The 27,598-nt window shown below is 43.9% G+C and overlaps 1 protein-coding gene across 1 annotated transcript in view; it reads right to left on the bottom strand.

Annotated features, from left to right (window-relative positions):
* Window positions 1–18,753, bottom strand: part of capns1b (calpain, small subunit 1 b) — a 35,395-nt gene extending 16,642 nt beyond the window's left edge. The window contains exons 1-5 of the mRNA XM_052044200.1: window positions 18,633–18,753; window positions 18,304–18,416; window positions 9,299–9,317; window positions 6,847–6,939; window positions 666–723 (exon numbers count right to left, since the gene is read on the bottom strand). Of these exons, the coding sequence (XP_051900160.1) occupies window positions 666–723; window positions 6,847–6,939; window positions 9,299–9,317; window positions 18,304–18,380 (247 nt within the window). The 5' untranslated portion in view covers window positions 18,381–18,416; window positions 18,633–18,753. The remainder of the gene's footprint in view (window positions 1–665; window positions 724–6,846; window positions 6,940–9,298; window positions 9,318–18,303; window positions 18,417–18,632) is intronic.
* Window positions 18,754–27,598: the final 8,845 nt, after the last annotated feature.

Genomic DNA, 27,598 nt, shown 5'->3' on the forward strand with positions numbered 1-27,598 from the left:
TAAAGTACCAAAAAGTACTAAAGTATCACATTCTCCATAGCCTCAAATCTTCCTAGTTTATATGGATTAACCCTTTGATCACCAATACCTTTTGCAATGCTCCAACTGAAATGAGGATAAGAGTCTGTCCATGAATTATTTAGCCAAGGTTTCCCCATGGTCAATTTTCTAACAAACTTTCACATATTAAATGTTGTCACTCTGGACAAATACTGCCGCTAACAAAGAAAATTCAAATCCAGCCACAAGCGGTGACCAACTGGTGCTAGATTAGATTGTCATATACACCAGGGTGCATTGAAACTCTTTGTTCGCATGAAGCTGAGAGTGAACAGTAACAAGTCCAAAACAGCAGAATGGTACAAAGATTGTAGTGCAAAACAAAAGCTAACAATAGTGGAATAACAGAGAGGTAGAGTTAAGAGAAGAACTTGCATTGAACAGAAATCCAACTGGGAATTCACAAATTTAAATATGTAAATAAACTCATCTGTCACTGCAACACTCCCTCAGAACTGTGAGGTTAGCAGCCAAGATTCTATGTCCAAATTCCAGCATTTGAAATTTGAGGGACTATCAACTGAGTCATAACAACACTTAAAAACAATTTTGTACAATATCATAGCCACGTAGATTCAAGGCCATAAAAAAATACTACTACTTACGCCTCTGCACAATTTTGTTGAGAATATTCATCAGTTCTGTTGGACTAACTTCCATGTCCTGCAAAGAACAAACAAAAAGTTTGCAATGTTTGGCATCAATTCCAAGGGAGTATTCAGACACCAGTTACCAAGGAAACCAAAGTCCATCTTCCCCTCCCTGCCATCTGAAATCACCATTCAACTGGAAAAGCAGATCAGACTAATTTTTCTGGGTTTTCCTATATTAAAGGATGGTGGCAGACAACTTCTATTTCTGAATCTTGTCAGTCACAAGGAACTTTTGACCCTTGTTTTTCCCTTGATAGCCTGTATGGTACATCACATGGTGTACACATTTCAGGAATTACTCGATTTCAGGTGCCACCTTACAATGTGGGACTCTACTTAGCTGCACACTTAGTGACTCTCAGTTCCAGTCTCCCCCATTACGAAGTCATCCACTTTGCTATGAAGAGGTGAAGTGTTTTCTAAAATGGCAAAATGTTGAAAGGTGCTACTGATGTTCCAAGGACGTCTTTGCATGCATCACAAAAAACTAACAGCAGGCACAGTTGGAAATTAGGAAGGCTGTTGGGTTGGGTTCTATTGCAAGGGGACAAGGACAGAGGAGAGATCTCCAATTCCAAATGTATAGTAGCCTTGCACGACCAGATCTGGAGCATTGCTTACCCAAGGAATGAGAGATTTGTGACTGAGAGAGTGCGGTAAAGGCTCATCAGATGGATTCTGGAGATGAAGGTGGGCTGCTGGTTGAGGAGTTTAAGCAGACTAGGTCTGTACACTCCAATTAAGAATAAGAGGTGATGTCATTGAAAAAACAAAATCCTTACAGGATTTGACGTGGTACTTTCTGGGAGGTTTCCGCTGGCTTGGCTATCTAGAACTATGGGTTCACAGTGTCAAAATAAGGGGGCCAGCCATTAAGGACAGCAGGATTTCTCCTCCAAAAGATGAGAAGAGATTTTTTCCCCACCCAGAACGTTGTGGAGGTTCAGTTGCTGAGAATATTCAAAAGACAGATCACTAGGTTTTAGATATGTAGAGAACAGGAGACAGGTTTAGTGCAGGAAATTGGCACTGAGGTAAAAGAGCCACATGACATCAAGTGGCACAGCAGCAGGTTTAAGGTGCCGAATGGCCTGTAGCTGCTTCTATTTCTTATGAACTCACTGCTGTGGGGAGGCAGTGGATTACACACCTTCCCCAGATGTCTACCATAAAATCATGTAGTGTAGAGTTGTTTAGTTACACAACACAAACAGGCCCTTTGGACCACTGTGCCAACCATTTGAGCACCCATATAGAGTAATACAACAGGGAAACAGGCCCTTCAGCCCAACTCAACCATGCTAACCATAGTGCCCATTAAGCTAGTCCCACTTGCCTGCGTTTGGCCCACATCACTCTAAACCCCTTCTATCCATGTACTTATCCAAATGAGTTTTAAGTGTTGTTGTACCTGCCTCAACCACTTCCTGTCAGCTCATTCCATCCACGCACCACCCTCTGTGTGGAAAAACTTGCCCCTCAGGTCCCTTTTAAACCTACATTAGTTCCATTTTATTCTCCCCACATTCCCAACGAATCCCCCCCCCCCCCCAGATTCTAGCACTCACCGACACTATTTACAGCGGCCAATTAACCTGCTGACCCACACATCTTTGAGATGTGGGACGAAACCCGAGCACCCAGAGGAAACTCATGCAGTCAAAGGGAGAACATGCAAACTCCACAGGCAGCACAAGAGGTTAGGATTGAAACCTGAGAGAGCGGTTCTAGCAGCGCCACAGTGCCACCCACAATTGTTCTGTCTATTGTTCCCAAAAGGCATTCACAGCAGGGAGATATGTTTGCTCTCAGGGAGGGAGAGGCCACCCAAGGCAGGTTTTTCCATTGACTGTCTTCAGTAGCTGCTCATTAAAGATTTGGTCAAAAGCCAGCTAAGGGTGGGTCTGGTGACTCATACACACAGCATCAAAAAAACTCCACAGCAACACTCAGCCACCTCCCCTCAAATTCCCCAATTTTAGCCTGAATGTTACAAGATTCATTCATTTTCCCTTCACTTCCCCAATATACAAGAAAACAGGAGCAGGAGTAGGCTACTCGGCCCCTCAAGCCTGCTACTCAATGTGATCATGGCTACTGTCCCAGGCCTCAGCTCCTCTTCTGTGCCAATTTCCCATAGCCCTCGATTCAAAAATTTATCTACCTCTGCCTTAAATACCCCCAGTGAGCTAGCCTCCACAACCCTCCAGAGATTCAACCCCCTGTGAGAATAAGTTCCCCTGCACCAGAGTTTTAAATGCCTGCCCCCTAATCCCGTAACTATGTCCCCTTGATTGTGACTCTCCTACTAGTGGAAGCATCTCAACATCTACCCAGTCATGGCTCCTTAGGATCCTACAAGTTTTAATAAGATCACCAGTCTGCTCAACTCCAGAAAATTATATATCCAGTTTCTGTAGTGGTTCATGACAGGAAAACCCTCTCATCCCAGGAATTAGCCAAGTGGATAACGGGTGACATTCAGCTAATCAACGGGGGTTGACAAGATTCTGCCAAACCTCTCGCCTCCTGTGTCAATGGATTCAGAACTCTGCAACCTCGGATCTCCCTGTAAATCGGGAAGAGCAAGCTTAGTGCCACAAAGCAAAGACAAAGCACAGTACAGAGCAGGGCTGAGGAGGGGGGAGAAAGGGCAGCAGAGAAGGGGTGATGAGAAGTACACAGGCCCAAGACACCACACAATGCCTGACTTGACAATACGTTGGCTTCAAAGTGAACACAACACTCCAGATTCTACATTTTATTATACTAGACTCTGCTTTAATACATCTGAACAGGAGAATTAATGACAGTAAAAACAGGCCTCCAACCAAACAGCAACTTCAATGGTGATCTAACCCCACTGCCACAAAAATATCTAAAGGTGATCAGGAGCTTAAAGATCAAGATCAGTAGAAATTTGCATAAATTTTAATTTTCAAAACAATGCAGACCATTGTCCCAACTGATGGTTTTATTTTAGAAAGGTAACATCTTGTGCATAAAGTATTAATTAGCCATGATACTCAAACCCACTTATTACAAGTTACTTTACACCCTCTATGAAAGCACTCAGTTTCTCTTTCATTGGGAAGAGGCCAAAGGAAAATTGTCATATTTGTACAAGTCTCATTTGCTGGAAAAACCTTCCCATCCGATTCTTACCATTTGTCATTCCTGTTCGGACCGTCATTGAGATAACTGATGCAGCAAATGGCGGATCTCCTTGAAGGAGAACCAGTATTCAGAATCCCAGATTTTGCAGGAGTGAGCTACCAACCCCCTTTCTAAACTATTTGGAGTCTACAAGCTAAACTAGTTGATCCTCTTGATCACAAGATTAAAAAACACAATAACTGTGGATACTAGACAGGGCTTGGATTTTTACAAATCTGACAGCAAAAGCAGTGGGAGAAGACATGTCAGATGCCTTCATCCACACAAGTTCTCCTGCCCTTTCTATGGATCAGGCGATGGGATTTTCCACCTTCCTTTCAAAATAAATAATAAACAACAAAAAAAATTCAGCATTGGACTGATCTCTAGGATCTTGTTATCATTTGTTCATAAGATCCCAACATTTCCGCACAGGCAAGCATTTGTTCCACATTCCCAACTGCCCACTGTATGGAGTAGTGTGCTGGGCCATATATGTACAGATTAGGTAAAATGGCAGTATTTCTTCCCCTGAAAGACATCAGCGAACACACAGTCACCATTACTGATGGCAATTTTTTTTTAAATACCAGATTTACTTACTGAATTTAAGATACTCCAGTTGCCATGGTGGGATTTGAACACTCATCTCCAGATCAATTGTCCAGACTTCTGGAGATCAGTTCAGCAATTAAACGTCTATACTGCTCAGTCTTATCTCACTTCTAAATATGACACGGCCTGGTATCTTGTGCAATAGACCATTAACTATGCTCAAGCTTTCAGAGTAAGTGCTAGCAAGAGGCTAAATTTGGGGATTTGGAGTTCGTTGAGGTTGCAAAAATAGTTTTTCCACATTTTATCAAACGCAGGAGGCAATCTCAATCCACTGAGTCCATGCTGCTCACAGAGCAATCCCATTGCTCAGCTAGTTTTCCTGCAACCCAGTCTCCTGTCAACTACCCCACTCTAACACTCACCCAAACACTAGGGCAATTTACAGTAGCCAATTTGGACGTGGGAGGAAACCAGAGCACCCGGGGGAAACCTATGCGATCACACAGAGTACATTCAAACTCCACACAGACCACAAGTCATGACTGAACCCAGGTTGCTGGAGCTGGGTGACAGTGGCTCTACTAGCTCCTCTGTGCTACCCATTCAGAAGCATAACAGTCATAGCCAAACCTTTCAACCAGAGCACAAACATTACACAACCTCACTCCCATTTGATAGAACCTTGGCCAACAACAGAATCCTCTACAGATGGTCTCATCCACCTTGGTACAGGATGTAGACTTAAGCTGGCCTTCCTTGCTCTATGGCTCAGTCATAAGAGTCATACAGCAGAGAAACAGGCCCTTTGGCCCATCATGTCCATGCTGACCTTTGTGCCCATCTACACTAATTCTATTTGGCTACCTTAAAATGGTATCCTTCTATGCCTCGTCTATTTAAGTGTCTGTCTAAATGTCCCTTAAACACAGTGATTGTTTCTGATTCCGCCACCTCCTCTGGCAGCAAGTTCCAGATATCAACTACAGTGTTAAAAAAAAAACTTACCCCCACCCAGATCCCCATTAAACTCCTACCTTTCACCTTAAATCTATGTCCTCTTGTTTTGATACCCCAACTATGGGAAAAAGATTTTGACCATCTTACCCTATGGCTCTCAATTTTATGCACTTCTATCAGGTCACCCCTCAGCTTCCTTCATTCCAGGGAAAACAATCCCAGTCTATCCAATCTCTCCCTTTAACTAACGTCCTTCAATCCAGGGAAGATTCTGGTCAAGCTCATTTGCACTCTCTCCAACGCAATCACATCCTTCCTACAGTGTGGTGACCAGAACTGTACACAATACTCCAAGTGTGGCCCAACCTGTGTTTTGTGAAGTTGCAACATCCCAACTCTTACATTCTATGCCCCGACCTCAGATGTCAAGCATGACATCCACCCATGTTGCAACTTCCTGGGTACTATGACTTGGACCCAAGCGCCCTACCATTTATTGTACATGTCCTAGCCCTATAGGGCTTCCCAAAATGCATCACCCCACACTCGTCAGGATTAAGGTTCATCTACCAACACTCCGCCCAATTTATCCATTTCCTGCTGCAGCCTTAGACAACCTCGCTATCCACACCATCAATTTTCGCTTAATAGAACACTACAGCAAAGGGACAGACCCATGGTGTTGTGCCAAACTAATTAAACTAGTAATTAAGTTCCTAACTAAACTAATTCCTTCTGCCTACAGTGTCCACATCCCTCCATTCTCTGTACAATCAGGTGCCTATCCAAGTAGTCAATATATAATCACAAACAGCAAAGGTCTTAGCACCGATCCCTGTGGTACATGACCAAGCACACAGTCTTCCAATCAGAAAATCATCTTTCCACCACTACCCTCTGCTTTCTAACACCAAGCCAATTTTGGATCCAATTAGCCAGCTCAACTTGGATTCCAAGTGCTTTAATCTTTGGGACTAGCCTACTATGCAGGACCATGTCAAATGCTTTACTCTGGCCCAGATAGATAACATCTACCACACTGCCTTCACCCACCTCCTTCGCTACCTCACCAAGTTGATGAGACAGGAATTCCCCCTCACAAAGCCGTGCTGACTATTCCCAAATCAGTTCCAGTCTTTCCAGATGAACGTGGATCCCGTCCCTTTGAATTTTCTCCAATAACTTCTCTACTAGTGACACAAGGTTCACTCGCCTGTAGTTAACTGCTTATCGCTGCTGACCTTCTTGAATAAAAGGAACAACATTAGCCATCCTCCAGTCTTCTGGACTCTCTACAGTGGCCACTCAAAAGAAAAATTACCAGACAAGTTTGTAATATCAATACTCACATATCTGTTATTTCCAGATAACCAGAGCAAGTTAACATGGGACAAGCCTTCAAAACCTGCATGGTTGAGAAGTTTATAAATAGAGAGTGGTAACATGCATTCTTAATGCTTACATCTCCAGCCAGGCTTTTGAAAATTTGCCGGAACCTTCTTTCCTCCTCAGTCTCATAGGCCTCAACCTGTGAAATATGGCGGGGCTGCTCGGCCTACAAAGCAAGAGTCAACAGGTCAGCAGAAGTCCATGGAGGCCAGTAGACAGTCCTATTACAATATGTGATAATAATCTTGTGTTAGTGAGTTAATGGAAAAGGAACTCGTTTATCTACCGTTAATACCCACAAGCACACCTTCTCCCCAACTCCATAGGTTTGACCCATCCCCTGGTGGATCTGCTCTCTCCTCCTTCCCCCCACCTGCCTATCACTGTCTCTTACCTGCATCTACCTATCACCACCCTGTGCCCACCCCGCCTCCCCTCTTTTGTCCACCTATCACTGCTCTGTTTCTCCCCCAATATATTGAGCTTCCCCTTTTCCTATCTTCAGTCCTGACCCGAAATGTTGACCGTCTGTTTTTCTCCACGGATGCTGCCTGCATTGCCAATTCTGACAGGATACATTCTTGAAAGTTATGCATGACCGCCTCCCATTTAAAAAGAGGTTCACCCCATTGAACAAAGATTCCACTAACGAATGCCCATCTCATGATGCCTTCTCATGCAACTGCAGGAGATGCAACACCTGCCCTTTGACCTCTTCCCTTCCCATGATCCAAGGACCCACAATCTTTCAAGGTGAAGTTGCAATTCACTTGCACTTCTTCCAATAAAATGTACTGCATTCAGGCCTTATAGAATGGTTAGATGCTGGCCTCTCAGATGGTTAGAGATCAAACACAAAATGGTAATTAAATATCAGAGCAGCATCTAGTCTTCTGTCCAGGTATACTGCAGCCTTACAGACTTAATATTGAATTCTCCAACTTTAGGCAAGCTTTCTTTGTCTGTCTGTTTCACAACTGGCCATTTCTGCCCATCGTTCTTCTGTGACCGTGGCTCAATTTATTCCTCTCTCCATTAATATGGTCTGGTCCGCTGGGCACATCCCACAACCCTGATATTAGCAAATCATAGTATAAATAAAGCACCATCGTCAGATTCCAACTGCCACGTTCACTTATTTGGTCTCACACTACCAGAGATATTTCCTTTCTCCTCCCACTCTTCCCCCACCTTCTCTGCTGCAGAAAACTAAACTTTCTACAGAAGCTGTCCAACTTGCTGAGAGTATTTCTGGTATTTTGTGTTTTTAAATCCACTTCCTGCGCTTTCCTCAATAAGTTTCCTCTTCAAAAAGGTTACCACAGGATCCATTCTTACCACTTGAGTAGTGGATTCCGGACTGCCGTGTTAAAAATGGGGAAAAGAACTTTAATATCAGTGGTCTCCAATTTCAGAGCCTGTTGTATCAAAATTTGTGATCTCAAATTTCAACTAATACTTCTGCTCCAAGGTTCAGAATCCCAGGTCACCTCTCCAATTATAAAAGGCCTTTGGCCCTGGAAAGGGAAACCAAAAGTTAGCTTGACCCAGAGTCTTTCCAGGATAGCCTGTTATACGAATGCAATAAGGGGTGTGCATTTTCTTCTTGAACAGGGAATTCACACTTCTTCAGATTTCCCCTCATGTAAAAGGCACCTCGAGACCTTTCCCTCCACAGTAAAGGGAAATGAGCCAGTCTGATGCATTGTTATGTACAATCCTTTATCACAGGCATTCACTGCAGTTCTAAAGCATGTTGATTTGATTAATCCACAAATCTTCCCCACCAAGCAATTCCAACCCTTCTAAAAAGCTATCATCTCATGGTGGGACAGGTTCATGGACAATAGTTATCCTCATACTATTCCTCCTCATGAAAACCAACCTCCCCTCTACAGACTGTCTACACTTCTCACTGCCTCATAAAGCAGCCAGCATAATCAAAGGCCCCACCTAATCTGGACATTCTCTCTTCTCCCCCCCCCCCCGCCATCGGACAGAAGATACAAAAGCCACGTACCACCAGGCTCAAGGACAGCTTCTATCCTGCTGTTATAAAACTATTGTACAATAAGATGGACTTGACCTCACAGTCTACTCTGTTATGGCCCTTGCACCTTATTGTCTGCCTGCACTGCACTTCTTCTGTAACTGCAACACTTTATTCTGCATTGTTATTGCTTTTCCCTTGTATTACCTCGATGTACTGATGTGATGCAATGATCTGTATGGATGGCATGTAAAACAAAGTTTTTCACTGTACCTCAGTACATGCAACAATAATAAACCAATTTATTATTCATGGGCAAACAATTAGAATACAAACCAATAGCTCCAGGCAACATTACCACTTTCTAGGAGTCAAAGGGCAGGAGGCAATAGATATTCCCTACCACCACCCCAGACCACTGAAGACCAGTCTACAGTTAGAGCCTGAAGCACAGCCCAAGTTTGAACCCTCTGAACTTAAACCAAGTATTAATCCTAATTGGTTTTAAATAGCAAGACAGATCAGATATACTTACCGGGCCAGTGGCCATTTGGCTGTAGGATGATTGGTGGGAGGGAGGAAGAGAAAGAAAGAAAAATGTTACAAACTTCCAGGCATCATAGATTTTAAATATGCATATTAACATTGCACCCACACCATGCATGGTTCAGTCTAACCAGCATCTAAGCTGCACACAGGCTTCCTTCCAAATGATTCACATTGTGTACTGACCAAGTCTTCAAAAGACACTAAGTGTACAAGTTCTGCTTACGACCAAACCCCTCAGTTTGTCCAACACCCAGCAGGACTGGACCCCCGCCCCCCCCCAGTATAGATGTCAACCAATCATCCTCCTAACCCCAGACTTGGCAGAGACAAAGCCAGGTCTAAGCCCACACACCACTGAGGATCCAGTCTGGGGCATCCCAACACCTCACCACTGCAGAAGCTGCAGAGAGTAGTGAACTCAGTCCAACAAGTTATGGGCACATCCCTCCCCACCATGGGTAGTATATACATGAGGTGCTGCCTCAAGGCAACATCCATTAAAGATCCAGGCCATGCCACTTTCTCGCAGCTACTTCAGGTACAGGAGCCTGAAGTCCCACACCACCAGCTTCAAGAACAGTTTGTTCCCTTCAACTATTCAGTTCTTGAATCAACTGGCACAACCCTAATCACTACCTCAGTATAGCATCACTATGACCACTTTGCATTGCAATGAACTTTTTGTTCTAATTGTGTTCTTTCTTGTATAATTTGTGTTTTTCTTGTGAATGTTGTGTATTTGACACTACCTGCTGCACGTAAGTTTTTCATTGCACCTGTGCCTACATGTACCGTACCTGTGCATATGACAACAAACTCGACTTTGACTTCGTCAGAGGCTACAGACCAGGTTTAAGAAATTTGAAAAACAAGCTGCAGATACCTGAATCTGAAGCTAAACCACAAACGCTAGAAGAACCCAGCAGGTCAAGCAGCATCTGTGGAAACAGAAACCATTCCGAGACCAAAAACGGTAACTGATGACTTTTCGTTCCACAGCTGTCTGAATTTTTCCAGCTTTTGTTTTAAAAAATTAAAACTTCAATTAACATTAAAAGCAAAATAACTTCAGCTTTTACATCTTCCCACAGGGAAGGCAACCACAGGTTATTTTCACATCACCCCTTCCTGACATGAAGCTGAGTGGATGTGAAGTGCACTCAGCCCCATCTCCACCAGTCTCTGCTCCCCCTGTGGTGAGCCCAGCAGCAGAGGGCAGTCACACACACCAAACTCATCATGGATCTCTGCATTCGAACATGCACATACAGAAGGCAGAAGTGTTGAACATCAAACCATTGATAACCCACACTCCCTACAGAATTAAGGCAGCACAGTGGTGCAGCTAGTAGAGCTGCCAGAGACATGGGTTCAATCCTGACCTCCAGTGCTGTGTGGAGTTTGCACGTTCTCCCTGTGACTTCGTGGGTTTTCCCCAGAAGCTCTGATTCCTCCCCGCCCCCCCCCCCCGCCCATCTCAAAGACATGCAGATCAGTAGGTTAACTGGCCACTGTGAAGTGTCCCTAGTGTGTAGGTGAGGGGCAGAATCTGAAGGGGAATGTGGGAAGAATAAAATGAAATGGGATCAGTGTCAGATTGGTGTAAATGGTCAGCGCAGACTCGGTGGGCCGAAGGGGCTGTTTCCGTGCTGTACCTCTTTATGATTTTAACTGCCAATTGCTTAATGGCAAGATTTTGCTCCATCAACATAGCAACCAGCTAGAAAACTCAAGTTTTAAACAAGGCACAGTTATCGATTTCAACCATCAGGCTGAAAAGAATTCCTGTCATTTTCAGTCTGTGCACCCAACTATACAAAGAACAATACCTCACCAGCAAGATGCCCACACTGAGAATGACTTAGTGGTATTAGTTATCAAAAAATAGGCAAAGTGCACAAAATGTTCTCAACAGCAATGCTCATTATAGGTCAGCTGTCAGTCTTCCGTAACACTACAATCCACCATTATTACACTGCTGAAAGTGAAACAGTCCCCCTTTTAAAAATCATAAAAGGGAAGCATCAGAAAGGTCAATTCAATCAGTGTTGTTGACTGAAGCTTCCAGATGCTACATGTAAGTTTTGGCTGCAGTTCAGATCAAGTACCTGGCATTTTCCAAAGGGAAAATCTCAGTGCCAAAGGAAGGGACTGATAGGACACAACATCTGTAGTCAGACATTTTGTAACTGGGTTTTTAAAGAAAAAAAGCCTAATCTACTAAATGCAATAGAAAACTGCATTAGTGGTTAAAGTTTATTCAACATATTCTGATCATTTGAGGCTGTATTCACTTGCTGGTTTATTTGCAAAATGGGTTAAAACTAAGATTTTCACTTAACTCCCAAAAATATATTTACAACATATACTGCAAATATAATTGGTACACATAATTAGTCCCTTTCTCCCCCCAGGGAAAGGGAATCAAAAACTAGAGGGCACAGGTTTAAGGCAAGAGGGGCAAGATTTATATAGAAAGGGACCAGAGGGGCAACTTCTTCACACAGAGGATGATGTGTATGGAACGAGCTGGCAGAGAAAGTACTTGAGGCAAGTACAATAATGACATCTAAAAAAAACTTCAGGATAAGTACATGGACAGGAAAGATTTAGAGAGCTACAGGCCAAAATTAGGCAAATGGGACTAGCTTAGGTTGGCACCTTGGTTGGCATGGACGAGTTGGGCCAAAGGGCCTGTTTCCATGTTGTATGGCATCTTTCTCTGTGTTGATTGTGAGAGAATGTCTTGAAGTGATAACACAATGTGTCAATACCACTCAGTTCCTGCTTAAAAGCACCCGTGAAATGTTTGAGAGGCTGTTACACAGGGCCCACCCCCTCAGTGTCCAGTGGTGGAAGGACCCTAGGCTGTGGTCTTTCCTGACAAAGCCTTTGTGGTGACCACACCAAGCTTCAGTGCATTAGCTTGCTGACTTCTCCTTATGCCAGAAGGCCAACAAGTTTCGGGCAGACCAATTTGATGATCTGCCACCAAGTAGATGATGTTTGACTTAGAAAGCACTGGGAGTAGCCCGTTGAACAGATTTGTGTGGTATGCAGTTGCTCATGGCAAACCTCAACAAGGATTGCAGCATCCCTCTCCAGAGGGAGAATTTTACAGCATGGAAACAGGCCCTTCGGCCCAACTCGTCCATGCTAAGCCCATATATCTCTGAACCTTTCTTTTTCACATAACTGTCCAAAAGTCTGTGAAACATTGTAATTGTACCCACTTCTACAGCCTCCACTTTCTTGGCAGAGTCCATGAGAAGGTGGACAACCATAACACAGCCATTCCAAGGACAGTGTGCAATATGAATCTTAGTTGCTTTGGCTCACCATTTCATAGGCATCAGTATAGGAGGCCACAATGAGTATTTTTGCTTAGTGACATGCTCAGCCCACCAGCACAGTTAAGGTTAACAACTCTTCAGGAAATAAGTCTTTGGGAAACATTTCCTGCAATAGAACCGGGAGAAAATAATCATGGGGACAATTAAAGTATTAATTCCCATTGGAATTGGTTAAAACCCATTATAGGGATGTTCAAGAATGAATGGGAACACTTCCAACCCTTTGGAATTGTTGCCACTCATTCTTGGAGCATCCCCACAGTGGGTTTTAATCAGTTGGCGATAGAAGGTGATGCACCATGAAGATGGACATTTTGGACAACCAACAGTGGTAGTGCAGGGATGGCACGGTTAGAGACCACAGATGACACCTCCGGAAATACAGCCAATCAGGTTGGCAACGCTAGGTGGAGGCCAATGAGTTTTCCTGGTCATTGCCTGCCCAAGACGGAAAGCACTGCAAGAGGCAACAAGAGGTAGCAGGAGACAACACTGAGAAGCGGGGTAAAAGGGCAGAGAGATTGATATTCAACTCTACTATTGCATAGAATTGCAGTGTAAACCAGACAAAAAAATAACAAACCACATCTACTTGATAGAGCAAGTTTTAAGAACAAATCTTGGAGTATTGTTCAGTCTCTCCCTCTGTTCTGGAGCACTGAATTCACCTCCAGAACATATTCTTCATAAGAAAGACTACAGTGCCATGCCTGACACCTCAATGATTAGCCTCAAACTTTATACAGCCACTAATGAGGAGTCAGTCATGAAGACACAAGACTGCAAATGTTGGAATACGTTGGGGGCGGGGAGGGGAGGAAGGGGGATAAAGAACTGTTGACGTTTCAGGTTGGAACCCTGCATCAGGACGGAACCCTGCATCAGGAGTCAGTCACGGATCACTGTTAGACCCTCTCACCAAATGCGACTCAAACCACGCGAGGCTTTAACGTGCCATCTGAGCAGATGCTCTGATGCAGAACAGAAGGAACTGCTACACGTTGGAGATGAGGTCAACCCTGGATGCAAGAAAGTTGGCTAACCACTTGTAGAGAGCAGGATAAAGCTCCCAGCATTATAAAGCTGGATGAGAAGATTCACAAATGCTGCACTAAACCCCACATGACAATGCTGTCAGGGCCCGTTCTTCAAAAGGTGTGGCGCAACTAAGGCGAGGGAAGGGCTAACACCACAAATGCGATTAGAGGAATATCAAAGTCACTTCTACTGGGATTCCACATGATACATCAGCGAATGGGTTATTAATCAGCGTGCACATCCTTGTATTTTGGAGAAACAAGAGTTTCAGGATTCCCTGAGCAAGAGGTGCTAAAGGTGATGTTCCTGACAATCCCAGAGCCTCACACGCAAGTCAACACCACCCTGTCAGGATCCATCCAAATAGCTACCACTTATCTGGTGACTTGCTGAAGCAGCCAACTGTTGTCATATCCCAATATCCGAAGTGTATTCCCATTGAAATCAGGGATTGGTGACAAACAGAAACCATAACTGAACTTTGCCCTCAACATCAATCTCTCATTCCTACTGTACCCAAGAAGAAATCACCTCACGGACCCAAGAGCTCCCTAATCTGAAGGGATCAGTGCCCTCCCAGCGAGGCCACGCACTGAACAGGCTACTTAGAAAATAGACCCGAACTTACAGGAGGAGGCAAGTCTGTGACAACTGTTTACAGCAAAACAGTGTAGCCATTGTTGTGATATTGGAAATGCAACTACTTTGCATACAGCAGATTCCACCAACAGGAAGGCGAAAACCTTCGAGATCCACAGTATTTGCTTTAGGATGAAGAATCTTGGATTGAGAGATCACTATTGATCAGGCAATGGTAATAGTGCCAGTTCCTCCCCCCCACCCCCGTTTTAAACACTTTAAGAGTCTTGGTTTAATTTATTGTCCAAGTGACAACACACCACTCTCTCAGCACTTCACTGAGGTCCAGCTCAACTCCCCCAAAGTGTTGAACCAATGACCTCTCAGAAGCAGGAGAGTTATCCACTGAGCCACAACCAACAGCACCCCACCCCCCTTTACTGAGTCCCTGGGATGGTCCAATCACCTCTGGAGGATGTCATCCAATTACTGAAGTACAGGAATGATCCACGTCAGATTACAGAGTTGACACTGAGCACCACATTACACTGAATGTAGCCAACACCCAGTGCAGGATGTGAAGGAGCACTTAACTCATGAGCAGGTTTCTCCTCTCAACTCGGACACAATGGTTACAGCATGGGGAGGCCATTCAGCCCAGCAAGTCCATACAGACTCAATGCAAGAGCAACCCAGTCAATTCCACTCTCTTCCCACAGTCTTCCAATTACTTTCATACAGTCAGAGACATAAACAAGCCCTTCAAGTCCACACCCATCAAACACCCATTTACACTAATAATACATGAGAATCCTTTTTTTTTAAAAAAAAAAATTCTCCCCACATTCTCATCAACTCCCTCAGTTTCTAACACTCACCTCCACACACTTAGTGTAATTTACAGTGGCCAATTAAACTACCAACCCACATCTTTGGCACATGGGAGAAAACTCACACAGTCACAGGGAGAACGTGCAAACTCCACACAGACAGCAGCAGAGGTCAGGATTGAACCCGGGTCTCTGACGTGCACCACTGTGCCACCCTTGCATTAGCTTGTCCGGCTCCCTTCTGAACACCACAATTGAACCCATTTCCACTGCTCCCCGGTAGCATCCTGACTTCAACCACCAACTACAAAAAGATTTGCACAGCCCTTGATTCTTTTGCCAACCATCTTCATTCCATATTTTCTGGTAAATGACCCTTCCACCAATGGGAATACTTAAAGGACGCGGATAGATGTAATTTTAAATACCCCCATCAGATCACCCTCTGTTCAAAAAGGTACTCAGTTTCTCCAGTCCATCCACAGAAGTCCCTTACGGCAGGATTCATTTTCTTCTGCACCCTCTCCAAAGCCTTTAGATTCCAAGTGCTAACCAGAATGGGACAACTGTGGCTGAACCGGTGCTCCGTGAAGGTTTGTTGTGACCACTCTGCTCTTGTGCCCTGCTTCCCTGAAGTCCAGGGTCCAATATACCTTTTGACCACTTTCTCACCTGCCCTGCCACTTTCAATAAACTGTAGGTCTCCAACCTGACAGCATCAACATCGATTTCTCTAACTTCCAGTAACCCCTCCCCTGTTTTCCCTCATTCCCGTGGCCCCCTCACCCCACCTCTTTCCCTCCCCTGCCCTCACAATCTGCCTGTCACCTCCATCTGGCTCCCCACCTCCTTCCTTTTATTCCATGGTCTACTGTCCTCTCCTATCGGATTCCTTCTTCTCCAGCACTTTGTCTCTTCCACCTCTCATCAACCTCCCCCCCCCCCCCCCCCCCCCCACCTGGAGTCACCCATCACCTGCCAGCTTATGTTCCTCCCCCTCTTTTTATTCTGGCTTCTGCCCTCTTCCTTTCCAGTCTTGATGAAGGGTCTCAGCCTGAAACATCAACTGCTTATTTCCCTCCATAGATGCTGCCTGACCTGCTGAGTTCCTCCAGCGTTTTGTGTGTTGCTCCAGATTCCCAGCATCTGCACGATCTCTTGTGCCTCCAGTTCTCTGCTCAGATCCTTCCATATTGCACCTTCCCATCAATACCTGGCAGCTCATTTCTCAACAATAAAAGCTCAGCTGCCACTTATCTGCCCATCTATATCTCCGTGAAGTTTATTCCTATCTTCTTCACAGTTCAAGACACCTTCAAATGGGTGTCACCTGCACACTGTGCCCTGTACAGCCAGCCTGAGGGCACATACCACCAGGCTTAAGAACAGCTTCTACCCCACTGTGATAAGACTATTGAACGGTTCCCTTATGCGATGAGCTGGAGTCTGACCTCACAATCTACCTTGTGACCTTGCACCTTATTGCACTGCACTTTCTCTGTAGCTGTGACATTTTACTCTGTACTGTTATTGTTTTTACCTGTACTACATCAATGCACTCTGTACTAACTCAATGTAACTGCACTGTGTAATGAACTGATCTGTACGATCGGTATGCAAGACAAGTTTTCCACTGTACCTCAGTGCAAGTGAGGATAATAAACCAATACATTAGGAAATGCAGTAACCATCATACAGACCCCTGGAGATCTCCACTGCACACTTCTATCTAGTCGAGGAACCTCTCACTACTACACTAATCTGCTACTTGGGGAGTTTTCTAACTGTCGCCATCCCTCTTACACCACAGCCTTTGGTCCTGGTGACAAGCCTGTTCTGTGGCACTTTACCAAAGCCTTCCTTCGCCATATCATTGAAAAAAAAACTATTAAACATCAAGCAAACCAGCGATGAGTTTTCCTTGCCATGTGTGGGAGGTTGCTGTGCACCACACGACAAGTGAGCCAATGACATGCTTCATCAGCCCAAGGCACACCTTTCACTTCAGATCGGCAAATGGTTTGACAGAAAATCCCATCCACAGAAGTTTGCGCACAAGGCACCTCACACCATGATTCAACTCACCAGTCACAAAAACCAGGGGGGGGGGGGGTCTTCCTCCCCCTATCACCCTTCATCCAAGCAAAGAAACCTCAGTAGTACCCCCTCCCCAACACAGTGAGCAGGTTCACCACATATAAATGAAAGAGAAATGCAATGTCCATGGAGGACACAGTTAACATGCACCTCTTATACAATAAAAGGTGAACTCTTGATCTCTCAGTCGACCTTGTCACAATCCTTGCTTACCTGCACTGCACTTTCTCTATGACTGCAACACTATATTCTACATTCTGTTATAGTTTGTCCTTGTGCTACTACCTTAAGTGTATGGAATGATCTGTCTGGATGGCATGCAAAATACAGCTTTTCACTCTATCTCAGTACATGTGACAATAATAAATCAATTCAGCTACAGTGATGATGAAAAAGGCCTTTACTATCAAGGGCTAGAGCCACGGGGAGTGGCTAGTCTCAGAATTGATAGATACTTGCCAACAGGGTGGGGCCAAGTGTTTGCTGACTCTAATGGATAAAGTAGGCCGACAAGAAAAAAAAACACTGGTCGACTTTAAACCTCATTATTCCAGAATGGAACCCGTGTCCAATTGACGTTGCCCTTGGAAACTTGGTTTGGTAGCCACTAATGGGCCAGAAGGAGTTCTGCGCAAATCTAATAACCGGTTTAACAAGGACTTTGCGCAACCCCGCGATACAGAGTCGGCGAACTACGCCCGCTGTCCAATGAGCAGAAACCGAATGAAATGCGGATCCAGTAAATGACAGAACCCGCAGGCGATACCGCACATTAAAGCGCATTCCTGCGAAGTCAATCATTGCAAATTTTCTGATTATGGATTTAATTTAGCATTTTTTAAAAAATAAAAATGACAGCCGGAATGCATTACACATAATGACCCGCAGAGTGACAGACAAATACTGGACAGTGAGAATAGGTTGGGTTGGGCTCTTTGGTGCGAGTATAGCCACAATGGGCCAAATGGTCCTTGCTGTCCTTCCGTCTCTCTCCCCCCACCCTCCTTATAATTAAAAAGATTCAGAACAATGCGGAGAGTTGTTCCGTATTTAAACCAAATCCCAAGGCGTGGGGGTTCCGGGATATAACTCACCCAATTACGCCGGACAGGCCTTGCAGGAGTTGGTTGGCCAGGCCAGAGCCAGCGGCGCCGCGCAGAAAATTGAACATGGTGAAGTTGGAGAGAGAAGCGACTGGGAAGGGCAGCTGCAAGACACAGAGACACAAGAGACAGAGAGACGAGGTTAGTTTCGGTGGAACGCCAGCCCGGATCCGCGTCGATTTCAGCCCAAGCTGCTGGATACAGTGTCTCCACTACCGGATACAATGTTCCTCAGCGTTCCGAAACAAGTCCCCTCCACCGATAACCAGCACTGAGTGAAACACTATTTTATTAACAAAAAGCAGCCAAAACGTTCTCACCAACTAAACAACCAGCTGAATGCAAATGGCGCAGTTCTGCGACCGGATTTTGCCTAAAAGCTGTCAGTCCCCTACCCTGTCCCCACCCATTAACAATCCACGCATAACCACTGGGTCCTAACGCACCGCCTGTTTCCTGCTGCTAAGTAAGTTTTGGTCAACATGCTAATGAATAGGAGAACTATTTAAAACGTCTACTTTCAATTACTTTACAGGAGGCCATATAATAGTTTTTTTTTAAAAAGAAGGTTACATGTTCTGGAAATATGAAACGGAAAACGCTGGAAACACTCAGCAGGTCAGGCAGCATGTGTGGAAAGAGAAGCAGAATTAATGCATCAAAGTCCTGAAGGGTCGAAACGTCGACTGTTTACTTCCCTCCATCAATGCTCCCCGACCTGCTGAGTTCCTCCAGCATCTTGTGTGTGTTGCTCCAGATTCCAGCATCTGCAGAATCTCTTGCTGGTTAGAACAGTGATATGTTATCCTCTCAGGGGCAAAGATTTGCTCGTATCCCTCACCACTTCTCAAACATATTTTTGAACTCTTTACGTGAACTGAACTACTGAACACCAAGAGTAGGAGTCAGTGTGAATATAGTTAAAAACTCTGATAATTTGACATCCAGTTTTTTGGAAATCCCTTGCTTCAGTAGTCATAGGGAGAGGTTGGACAGGCTAGAACTTTATTCCTTACAGTGTAGGAGACTGAGAGGTGATCTTATAGAGGTGGAGCATAGATAGGGTGAATGCACACATAGTCTTTTTCCCAGAGTTGGGGTATCAAGAACTAGAGGGCATAGGTTTAAGCTGAGAGGGGAGAGATTTAAGAGGAACATGAGGGGTAACTTTTTTTTTACACATAGGGTGGTATCTATGTGGAATCAGCTGCCAGAGGAAGTGGTTGAGGCAGGTACAGTAACAACATTTTAAAGGCTGTTCAACAGGTACGTGGATTGGAAAGGTTTAGAAGGTTATGGGCCAAATGCTGGCAAATGGGACTAGCTTAGGTGGGACATCTTGGTCGGCATGGACCAGTTGGGCTGAAGGGCCTGTTTCCGCGCTGTATGACACTGACTCTATGACTATTGTTACAGACTAGGTTGCTATTGGTGAATGTCCCTTTAAGATAGAGCATAGCAGTGCGTGTGTGTGTGGTGTGATGACGACAACAGAAGCTAAGGACGTAATGACGTTTTTGGAGCAGACAGTCGGAGTCAGTCAGAAGGAGAGGGGGAGAGAGAGAGAGAGAGACACTGCCTGCTAGTCTCTATTGATGGATGAAAAACAGTAACTGTGTCTGTCACTACAATCCACATATGGATTTTTGGAATAATCCAGTGCAGTTCACTTTGTTGTTGACCTGTAGAAGGAAACAGGTATTTGTGTGGACGACCACTATTCCAGTGCCTTTCGTGGTGGCAGATGCTTTGGAACAAAGCGGTGGAGTAGGCACTGCTGAGTAGAAGCTGAGGTGTCGTGTGGGTTCCATCGTGGAACATTTGGATTTCGTAATTACTCTCTATTTTCTCTCTACGTCTTGTCTTCAGTCAATGGTGGTTTTACAGAAGCCTTCGCTCACGTTTCACCTTACGGCTTGCTGAACTGAACTTTAAGAACCACTCCAGGGCTTGGAGTTTGGGAATTTGCCACACACACACTACGAGTTTAGTTTTTGGGGTTAATGTTCAAGATCTAACATTTTTTACTTCTAACATTCTAACATTTTTACTTTTATTTTCCTTATTATCAGAAGTAGTTATTAATAAAATAGTTTTTAACACATACATGACTCGATGTGTTTCTTTTGTTGCTGGTTCGTGACACTATGGCCTAGCTCATGTGGTTATATAGTGATAGAATTGTACAGCACAGAAAAAGGCCCTTCAGCCCATATGAGTCCATGCCAACCAATGTGTATATTCAACTAATTCCATTTCCTGGCACTTGGTCCATATCCCTCCAAACTCTTGTCATCCCATGTACCTGTCCACATACTTCCTCAATGTATCTAAGGTACCTGCCTCAGCCACTGATTCCATATATCTACCACCTGCAGTGTTTAAAATAAAAAAAGTCACCCCTCAGGTTCTTATTAAACCTTTCACTTCTAACCTTGAAACTATGTCCTCTAGTTTTGGATTCCCCAACCCTGAAAAAGAAGACCACTCACCCTGTCTATGCCCCTCATGGTTTTGTATACCTCTGAGATCATCCCTCAGTCTCCTATCCTCCAAGCAGTTAAGGCCCAGAATGTCTAACCTCTCCCTATAACTCAGTCACTCAAATCCTGGCAATATTCTGTTTTCCTTGCTCCTTTTAAGTTCACCAACACCTTTCCCACTTTCCTTTTAAACTCAACGGGGGCCCATTTTCCACATGCTCTTTAAGATCACCTGATGCTGTTCCTCACACTCCCTTTTGCCTCACTAAGTTTGATGGAAAATTTATTATACCATGTATAATCTCTTTTTAAAAAAATGATGAAAATGTGTTGGGATATTAGTTCAGAATAACATCTGATAGTCCTGAAAATCTGTCACTCTGGAACCACCAAATTTCAAAGCATGCCAGATTATCAGAGTTTTGCGTACTCATACTGGGTAAAAGTAGGAAATAGTGTTTTATGGACGTCAGTGCTTGGACCACTATTTAGATAAAACAATCTTAACTCCAGAATCAAAAGTACAATTTCAAAATATCCTTCCACCACCAGATTGGAAGATGCAGCTAATGCCAAGATGTAGCAGGAGTAGATACAGAGAATCACTGGTGCACATGGAGAATGGCTGTGTCATTGGCAAATGGATTTCAAGATCAAACATGGACAGGAAAACATAACGCTGTTCACTGCCAGTTACGTTCCCTCAGTCGAACATCACTTGGAAGAAGTAGTGAGCTTGGCAAAGGCATCATCAATGCCATCAACCAGGGCAGCTCCACAACATCACCTCCAACTGAGCTACCCTGGTTGTGACAGTTAAAGCTGCCCAGTTGGTGGTGAGACAATCAGAAGGGGGAAACACACTTGTCCTTGACAGTGTAACATCACAGGCGGTTCCACCTCTGACACCATTGGTGGGTGTGACTATCACACAGATTTGAACTCGTTCATATTGAGGATATCTTCCACAAAATCCCTCAAATTTACAGGAAGGATAAGCAAACCAACAGCAGTGTCCTCTCTAAGGCCAACTCCACCAACATTAAGGCCCCATTTACCTTCAATTGGTTACCCTTGGCAAGCCACACATTTGCATGCCCAACACCAGACTAATGAAGTAGACAAAAAAAACTGCTGGAGATACTCAGCGGGTCGAGCAGCATCTATGGGGGACAGCAAGGAATTCTCAGTGCTTCAGGTCAAGATCCTATACCAGGACTGAGAATGGAGAGGGAAGTTTCCTCCTGAGTAGGCATTGCTCATCAATAGCTTTGATGCTCTCTGCATTACAGGATATCACAGGGACTAGAGTGTACTATTGTTAAATGAAGTAATGTTAATTTAATATGATCCCTTTGGTTCTTAAAGTTTAGGTGCTTATTGTTTATGACTGTGAATAAGGTACTTCTGTGGCCATATCACAAATAGTTTCAAGGCTGAATTAATTAGTACAGTGTACCCCTGCCTAACAGCAGTTTGGGTAACAGAACTTCACCCTTACAAAAAATTTGAGATAAGGAAAAAAAATTTGATCTTACAGAATTTATGTGAAAAAACCCTAAATAAACATAAAAAGTATTCAGAGAACTGAACTAGTTTAAAAAGGACAATGATTGCAGGCTTCTGGTTCACAGTGGAAGGCCCCTTAAGGGACTTACTTTGGAAACTGACAAGGCAATCTCTGCTATTGATACTTGTACAATGATACTTTATCAAGTAATGTAACATCCATTTCCAGTAAATTAAAACAACAACCCTTTCTCTTCTGCCCACAACACAATCAGAATTCCCTTGCCTATTGACACACACCAGTAGGGGCCATTACTATTGAGAGAAAAACTTCCTGTAGGAATGCATCTCCACTTATAAAATGGGATTCAATGGGGAAAAAAGGGTTGGTTCGTATTACGGAAAATCACGATATTGACTGCTTTCTAGGAACTCAACCCCTCTGTAACATGGGGGCACACTGTAGTGGCAATCCTGGTATATGATTGACCCACACCTCTGCATTCTGGTTGGTTGCATGCACAGGTTGTCAAGAGAATGATATGTGGAATCCAATTGGTTTACATTCTGGGACATAATTGGTTTTCAGCATTGGTCTCTCATTGTAAGAACTTAAGAATGGCAGTAGGACATTCATTCCTTACAGTCATAGCTAAATTGGTTTCTCAGAGGGGATTGTAGAAGGGAAAGACATACAATAATAGCACATTCATACTAGTAGCGCCTCAAAGTTGCCCAATACGACTGTAAACCTGCTGAAAATGGTAATACTGAATTTCTTGACCCACCGTGTTCATGGAGGTGCTAACCCATTAACAATGCACTGGTTTGTACCTTGCTGAGGTATCGTTACAGATGAAATTCAGAGCATCCTCACTACTGATTTTTGCACACCATTTCAAGGCATAACTCTTCTTCACTAGGAACAGATTCTAAATATTCCTGGATTAAAAGTTTTCAGGAAATATAAGAGGATAAAAGGGATGTGGGGAGAGACCAGGGAATGAGAGCTGGACTGGTTTTACACTGAGGTGGTACGGAATGATGGGCTGAATGGCTTCCTTCCATGCTATTACTATTCTGCGGTCCTGTGATTAAACAACGTTTGTGTATAATGAGCTGGGGAGGAGCCCTTTATTTGCAATGAATCAGCCTTATGGTATGTGCCTATAGATGGGCACACCTGTACAGTGATTACTCATTTGTGGAGCTTCATCTGACTCCTTAGAGTGACTGCCTTGTTGAATTTCACAAATCCAATGTGTTCTCTTGTTAGTAAAGAGCCTGCAACTCCATTTTGATGCAGCTACCAGATTGGTGGCACAACCAAGACCGTGACTCTTCCCAAATCTAGTTATCCCCATGTGTCCTACACAGAAGCTCGTAGTTTCAGTGCTGTCTTTTATTGTTCAACCGAGCGTCTCTCAGCAACTTTCTTTATCATTGCTTCTCTGACCTTCCTGAGAGAGCACAGCTCAGGATACTTGCAATTATACAGCAAGGTCAAGATTCTTAGGAGGCAAAGTGAATACAACAGCCTGAAATAAGCAACAGCATGTATTAATTTGGTATATTCTACATCCACCTGCAGGAGTGGGCAGGCCTCAGTTTGAAATGAGAAGGCAGTGCCAATAGTGCAACAGTCCCTCAGCAGTGCACTGGTGTGTCAACCTAGATCCATTAGCTCGATTCTGTACAATGGGCTGAGCCCATAACCTCCTCTCTCATACAACATTAAGGCAGCGTCAGTACACTTCAATGTGAGTGTGCATGATGTGTATCCGGTGTATACAGGACACACATCATGCAAACACACACACAAACAATTCCATACAAGAACACACATGCATGTGCTTCTGTGCATGTTTCAGTGTGCATACGCGTGTGTGTGTGTATGATGTGTGTCCTGTATGTTCTGTGTGACTGTTCTTTTGTTCTAATTGTGTTGTCTTCATGTAAAAATTGTGCATCATTTATGTTTAATTTATGTTTTGACAAGTGTCCATCATCTGAAAGCAATTGATGGAGGCAGAAACACAGAGTGGGAGGGAGAGATATTTTAACTTGACGCACGTCGTTACGTAGACTTAAAGTTGTGTTTCCTGGGCAGAGGCTTTGTGGAAGCGGTGTGACCTGAGATGGTTCTGTTATATTTCCCATGACATGGAGGCCATTCGGTCCATTGGGTCTATGCCAGCCCACAGAGCAATTCCATCAGTCCCATTCACCCACTTATTTTCCTGTAATCTACTCTCTCACACATGCATCTTCCCCCCCCTCACCGATTTCCCTGCCACCTGCCAAGGGGTAATTTATGTCATCCAATTAACCCACCAAACATATTTTTGGGTTGTAGGGGGAAATTGGAGAACCAGGGAAACCCATGTGGTCACAGGGAGAATGTGTAAACTCCATACAGACAGCACCCAAGGTCAGTGGAGCTTTTGCAGCAGCAGTACTAACTGTACTAACAGCATGTCCTTGTTTGTGACTGGTATGCCAAATAGCATTAGAAATCTCACTGTAATATCAAGTAAGAAATTAACCAACTGAGCGGATGTTGTAGTCAGCTGAGATGATGACCCTTTGCAGCAATTCGTGTTGAATCAGGACCTCAATGAGTAGCTCTCCTGTGTTATAATGTTTTGATCTTATATCCATTAGGATACTCAGTTGCAAGTGCCATTAAGTAGATTATTTGATGAGTACCTGTAAGGGTGCCAAATAGGAAGAGCGACTTGCCGTGATGGTGTTCATCCTCTAATGAGATCAATATTTATGCTTCAATCAACATCACTAAAAATAGCTTATTCTGGCCATTACCACATTGTTGTTTCTGGGAACTGGCAGTGCGCAAATTGGCTTCCTACGTTCTAACAGAAACTACACCAGGAGTATTTAATTTGCATTGTGACATCTGAGATTGTGAATGGCCCTTATAAAAATAAAAATAAGGACATGAGACATAAGGAATGTGTCTTTTTCTACAAATAAGTAATATTGCTGCACCTTTTAAATTTAAAGGTTCGTTCATAGTTGCTTAAGCATTTGTCTTCTTTCAGAGACAAGCAATAAATGTTCAGAGAGATATTTCCCAATGTGAAGTTCAGACAGGAGACACAGTATGCCCCTTCTCTGGGATTTAGCTCATCAGTTGCCTAATTTGCTTACTTGGTGCAAACGATCACAACTGTGACAGGACAGAGGGCTAGAAATTCGTTCATGCCAGTTCATAAAAGCACACCTTTGCTGTTGATGATCATGTTAATGCATGGATGAATGTTTCTATGTGCATTTCTGGGTGCATTAGAACCCAGTGAAAATTTCATGTTCACCAGCACTTTTCTTCCAGCATGAAACTCCCACAAATACTGCCAACGGTAGTACAACTCCCAATTAGTCACCAGCAAGTTTTTCAACCACACTGATGTGACAAACGCCAGTTATTGTTCAATTTCAGTACAAGCAGCTTTTACAAAGGAACTGGAGGAACTCAGCGGGTCAGGCTGCATCTATGGAGGGAAATGGACAGTCGATGTTTCAGGTCGGGACCCTTCACCAGGACTGGAAAGAACCGGTGGGAGGAATGTGTGGGTGATTCCCCTCCTCACCTCCTTCCCTTTATTCCATGGTCCGCTGTCCTCTCCTATCAGGTTCCATCTTCTTCAGCCCTTTGTTACTTCCACCTATCACCTCTCAGCTTCTCGCTTCATTCCCATTCTCCCCCCCCCTACCCCACCTGCCTATCACCCACCCCTAATTTTATTTTCAAACCAGGGCAATTACATGAGTTTGTTGTCTGAGCTGCTCAGTTGTACACTGACTTCTTCATCCAAAACAAAACAGCTGCAACTAATTTGAGAACCAAATTATTTTCAGAGAACAATTGAATGTTTCAGAAAAACCCCTTTAGGGAAAAATCTGTTTAAAATCTATATTGATAAATTCAAGTACTAAATATATTCAAAACATTCAAGATTTTTCGACCTGAAACATTAATTGTTTTTTTTCCCACTGATGCTGTCTGATCTGCAACATGAAGTATTTTTGGATTTTAGTTCAGATTTCCAGCATCTACAGTTTATTTAAAATTTTCATTTACGAAATCAATTCTGCAGACACAACTCTTTAAAAAAAAACATCAAATTATTGTAAAAAGCTTTCAGTCTCAACTTTAAGCCCGTATTCTTACACTTCCCTCCACAGATGCTGCTCGACCCGCTGAGTTCCTCCAGCAGATTGTTTGTTGCTCCAGACTGCAGCATCTACAGTCTCTCGCGTCTCCTTCTATGCCTTTCCTATTTATCTGTCTCAATGCCTCAGAGTACAAATGACTTCTCCCCAGCAACACCCTATGTTATGTTGGTTCGGATCCCAGTCCTGACATTTAATTTTCACCTAGCAATTTCCTTTCCAACGGACAATCAAAGTTTTTCCCTGTTTAGCTTTATAAGGTGTTGGTCAGACTGCATTTTAATATGTGAGCAATATTGTGGGCAATTTTGGGCTCTGTATCTAAGGAAAGATGTGCTGGCCCTGGAGAGGGTCCTGAGGGGGTTCACAAGGATGATCCTGGGTATGAATGAATTAATGTATGAGGACTGTTTGATGTTTCTGGGCCTGTACTCAATGGAGTTCAGGAAGGATGAGGTGGGGGGGGCAGTTTCTCATTGAAACCTACAGAATACTGAAAGGCTTGGATAAAGTGGACATGGAGAAAATGTTTCCATTGGTAGGAGAAGCTGGATGTGAGGGTACAGCCTCAGAATAAAGGGGCGTCCTGAGAGTTCTGAGATGAGGAAGAATTTCTCCAGCCAGAGGGTGGTGAATTTATGGAATTCATTTCCACAGAGGGCTGTGGAGGCCAAGTCATTGAGTGTATTTACATAGAACATAGAACACTACAGCACAGTACAGGCCTTTTGGCCCACAATGTTGTGCTGACATTTTATCCTGCTCTAAGATCTATCTAACCCTTCCCTCCCACATAGCCCCCTATTTTTCTATCATTCATGTGTCTATCTAAGAGTCTCTTAAATGTCCCTAATGTATCTGCCCGCACAACCACTGCCAGCAGTGCGTTCCATGCACCCACCACTCTGTATGTAAAAAGCTTGCCCCTGGCATCCCCTTTATACCTTTTTCCAATCACCTTAAAATTATGCCCCCTCTTGTTAGCCATTGTCGCCCTGGGAAAAAGTCTCTGACTGTCCACTCGATCTATGCCTCTTATCATCTTGTACACCTCTATCAAGTCACCTCTCCTTCTCTCCAAAGAGAAAAGCCCTACCTCG

Source organism: Pristis pectinata, chromosome 35, assembly GCF_009764475.1.
Source record: "Pristis pectinata isolate sPriPec2 chromosome 35, sPriPec2.1.pri, whole genome shotgun sequence".
NCBI classification, from domain to species: Eukaryota; Metazoa; Chordata; class Chondrichthyes; order Rhinopristiformes; family Pristidae; genus Pristis; species Pristis pectinata.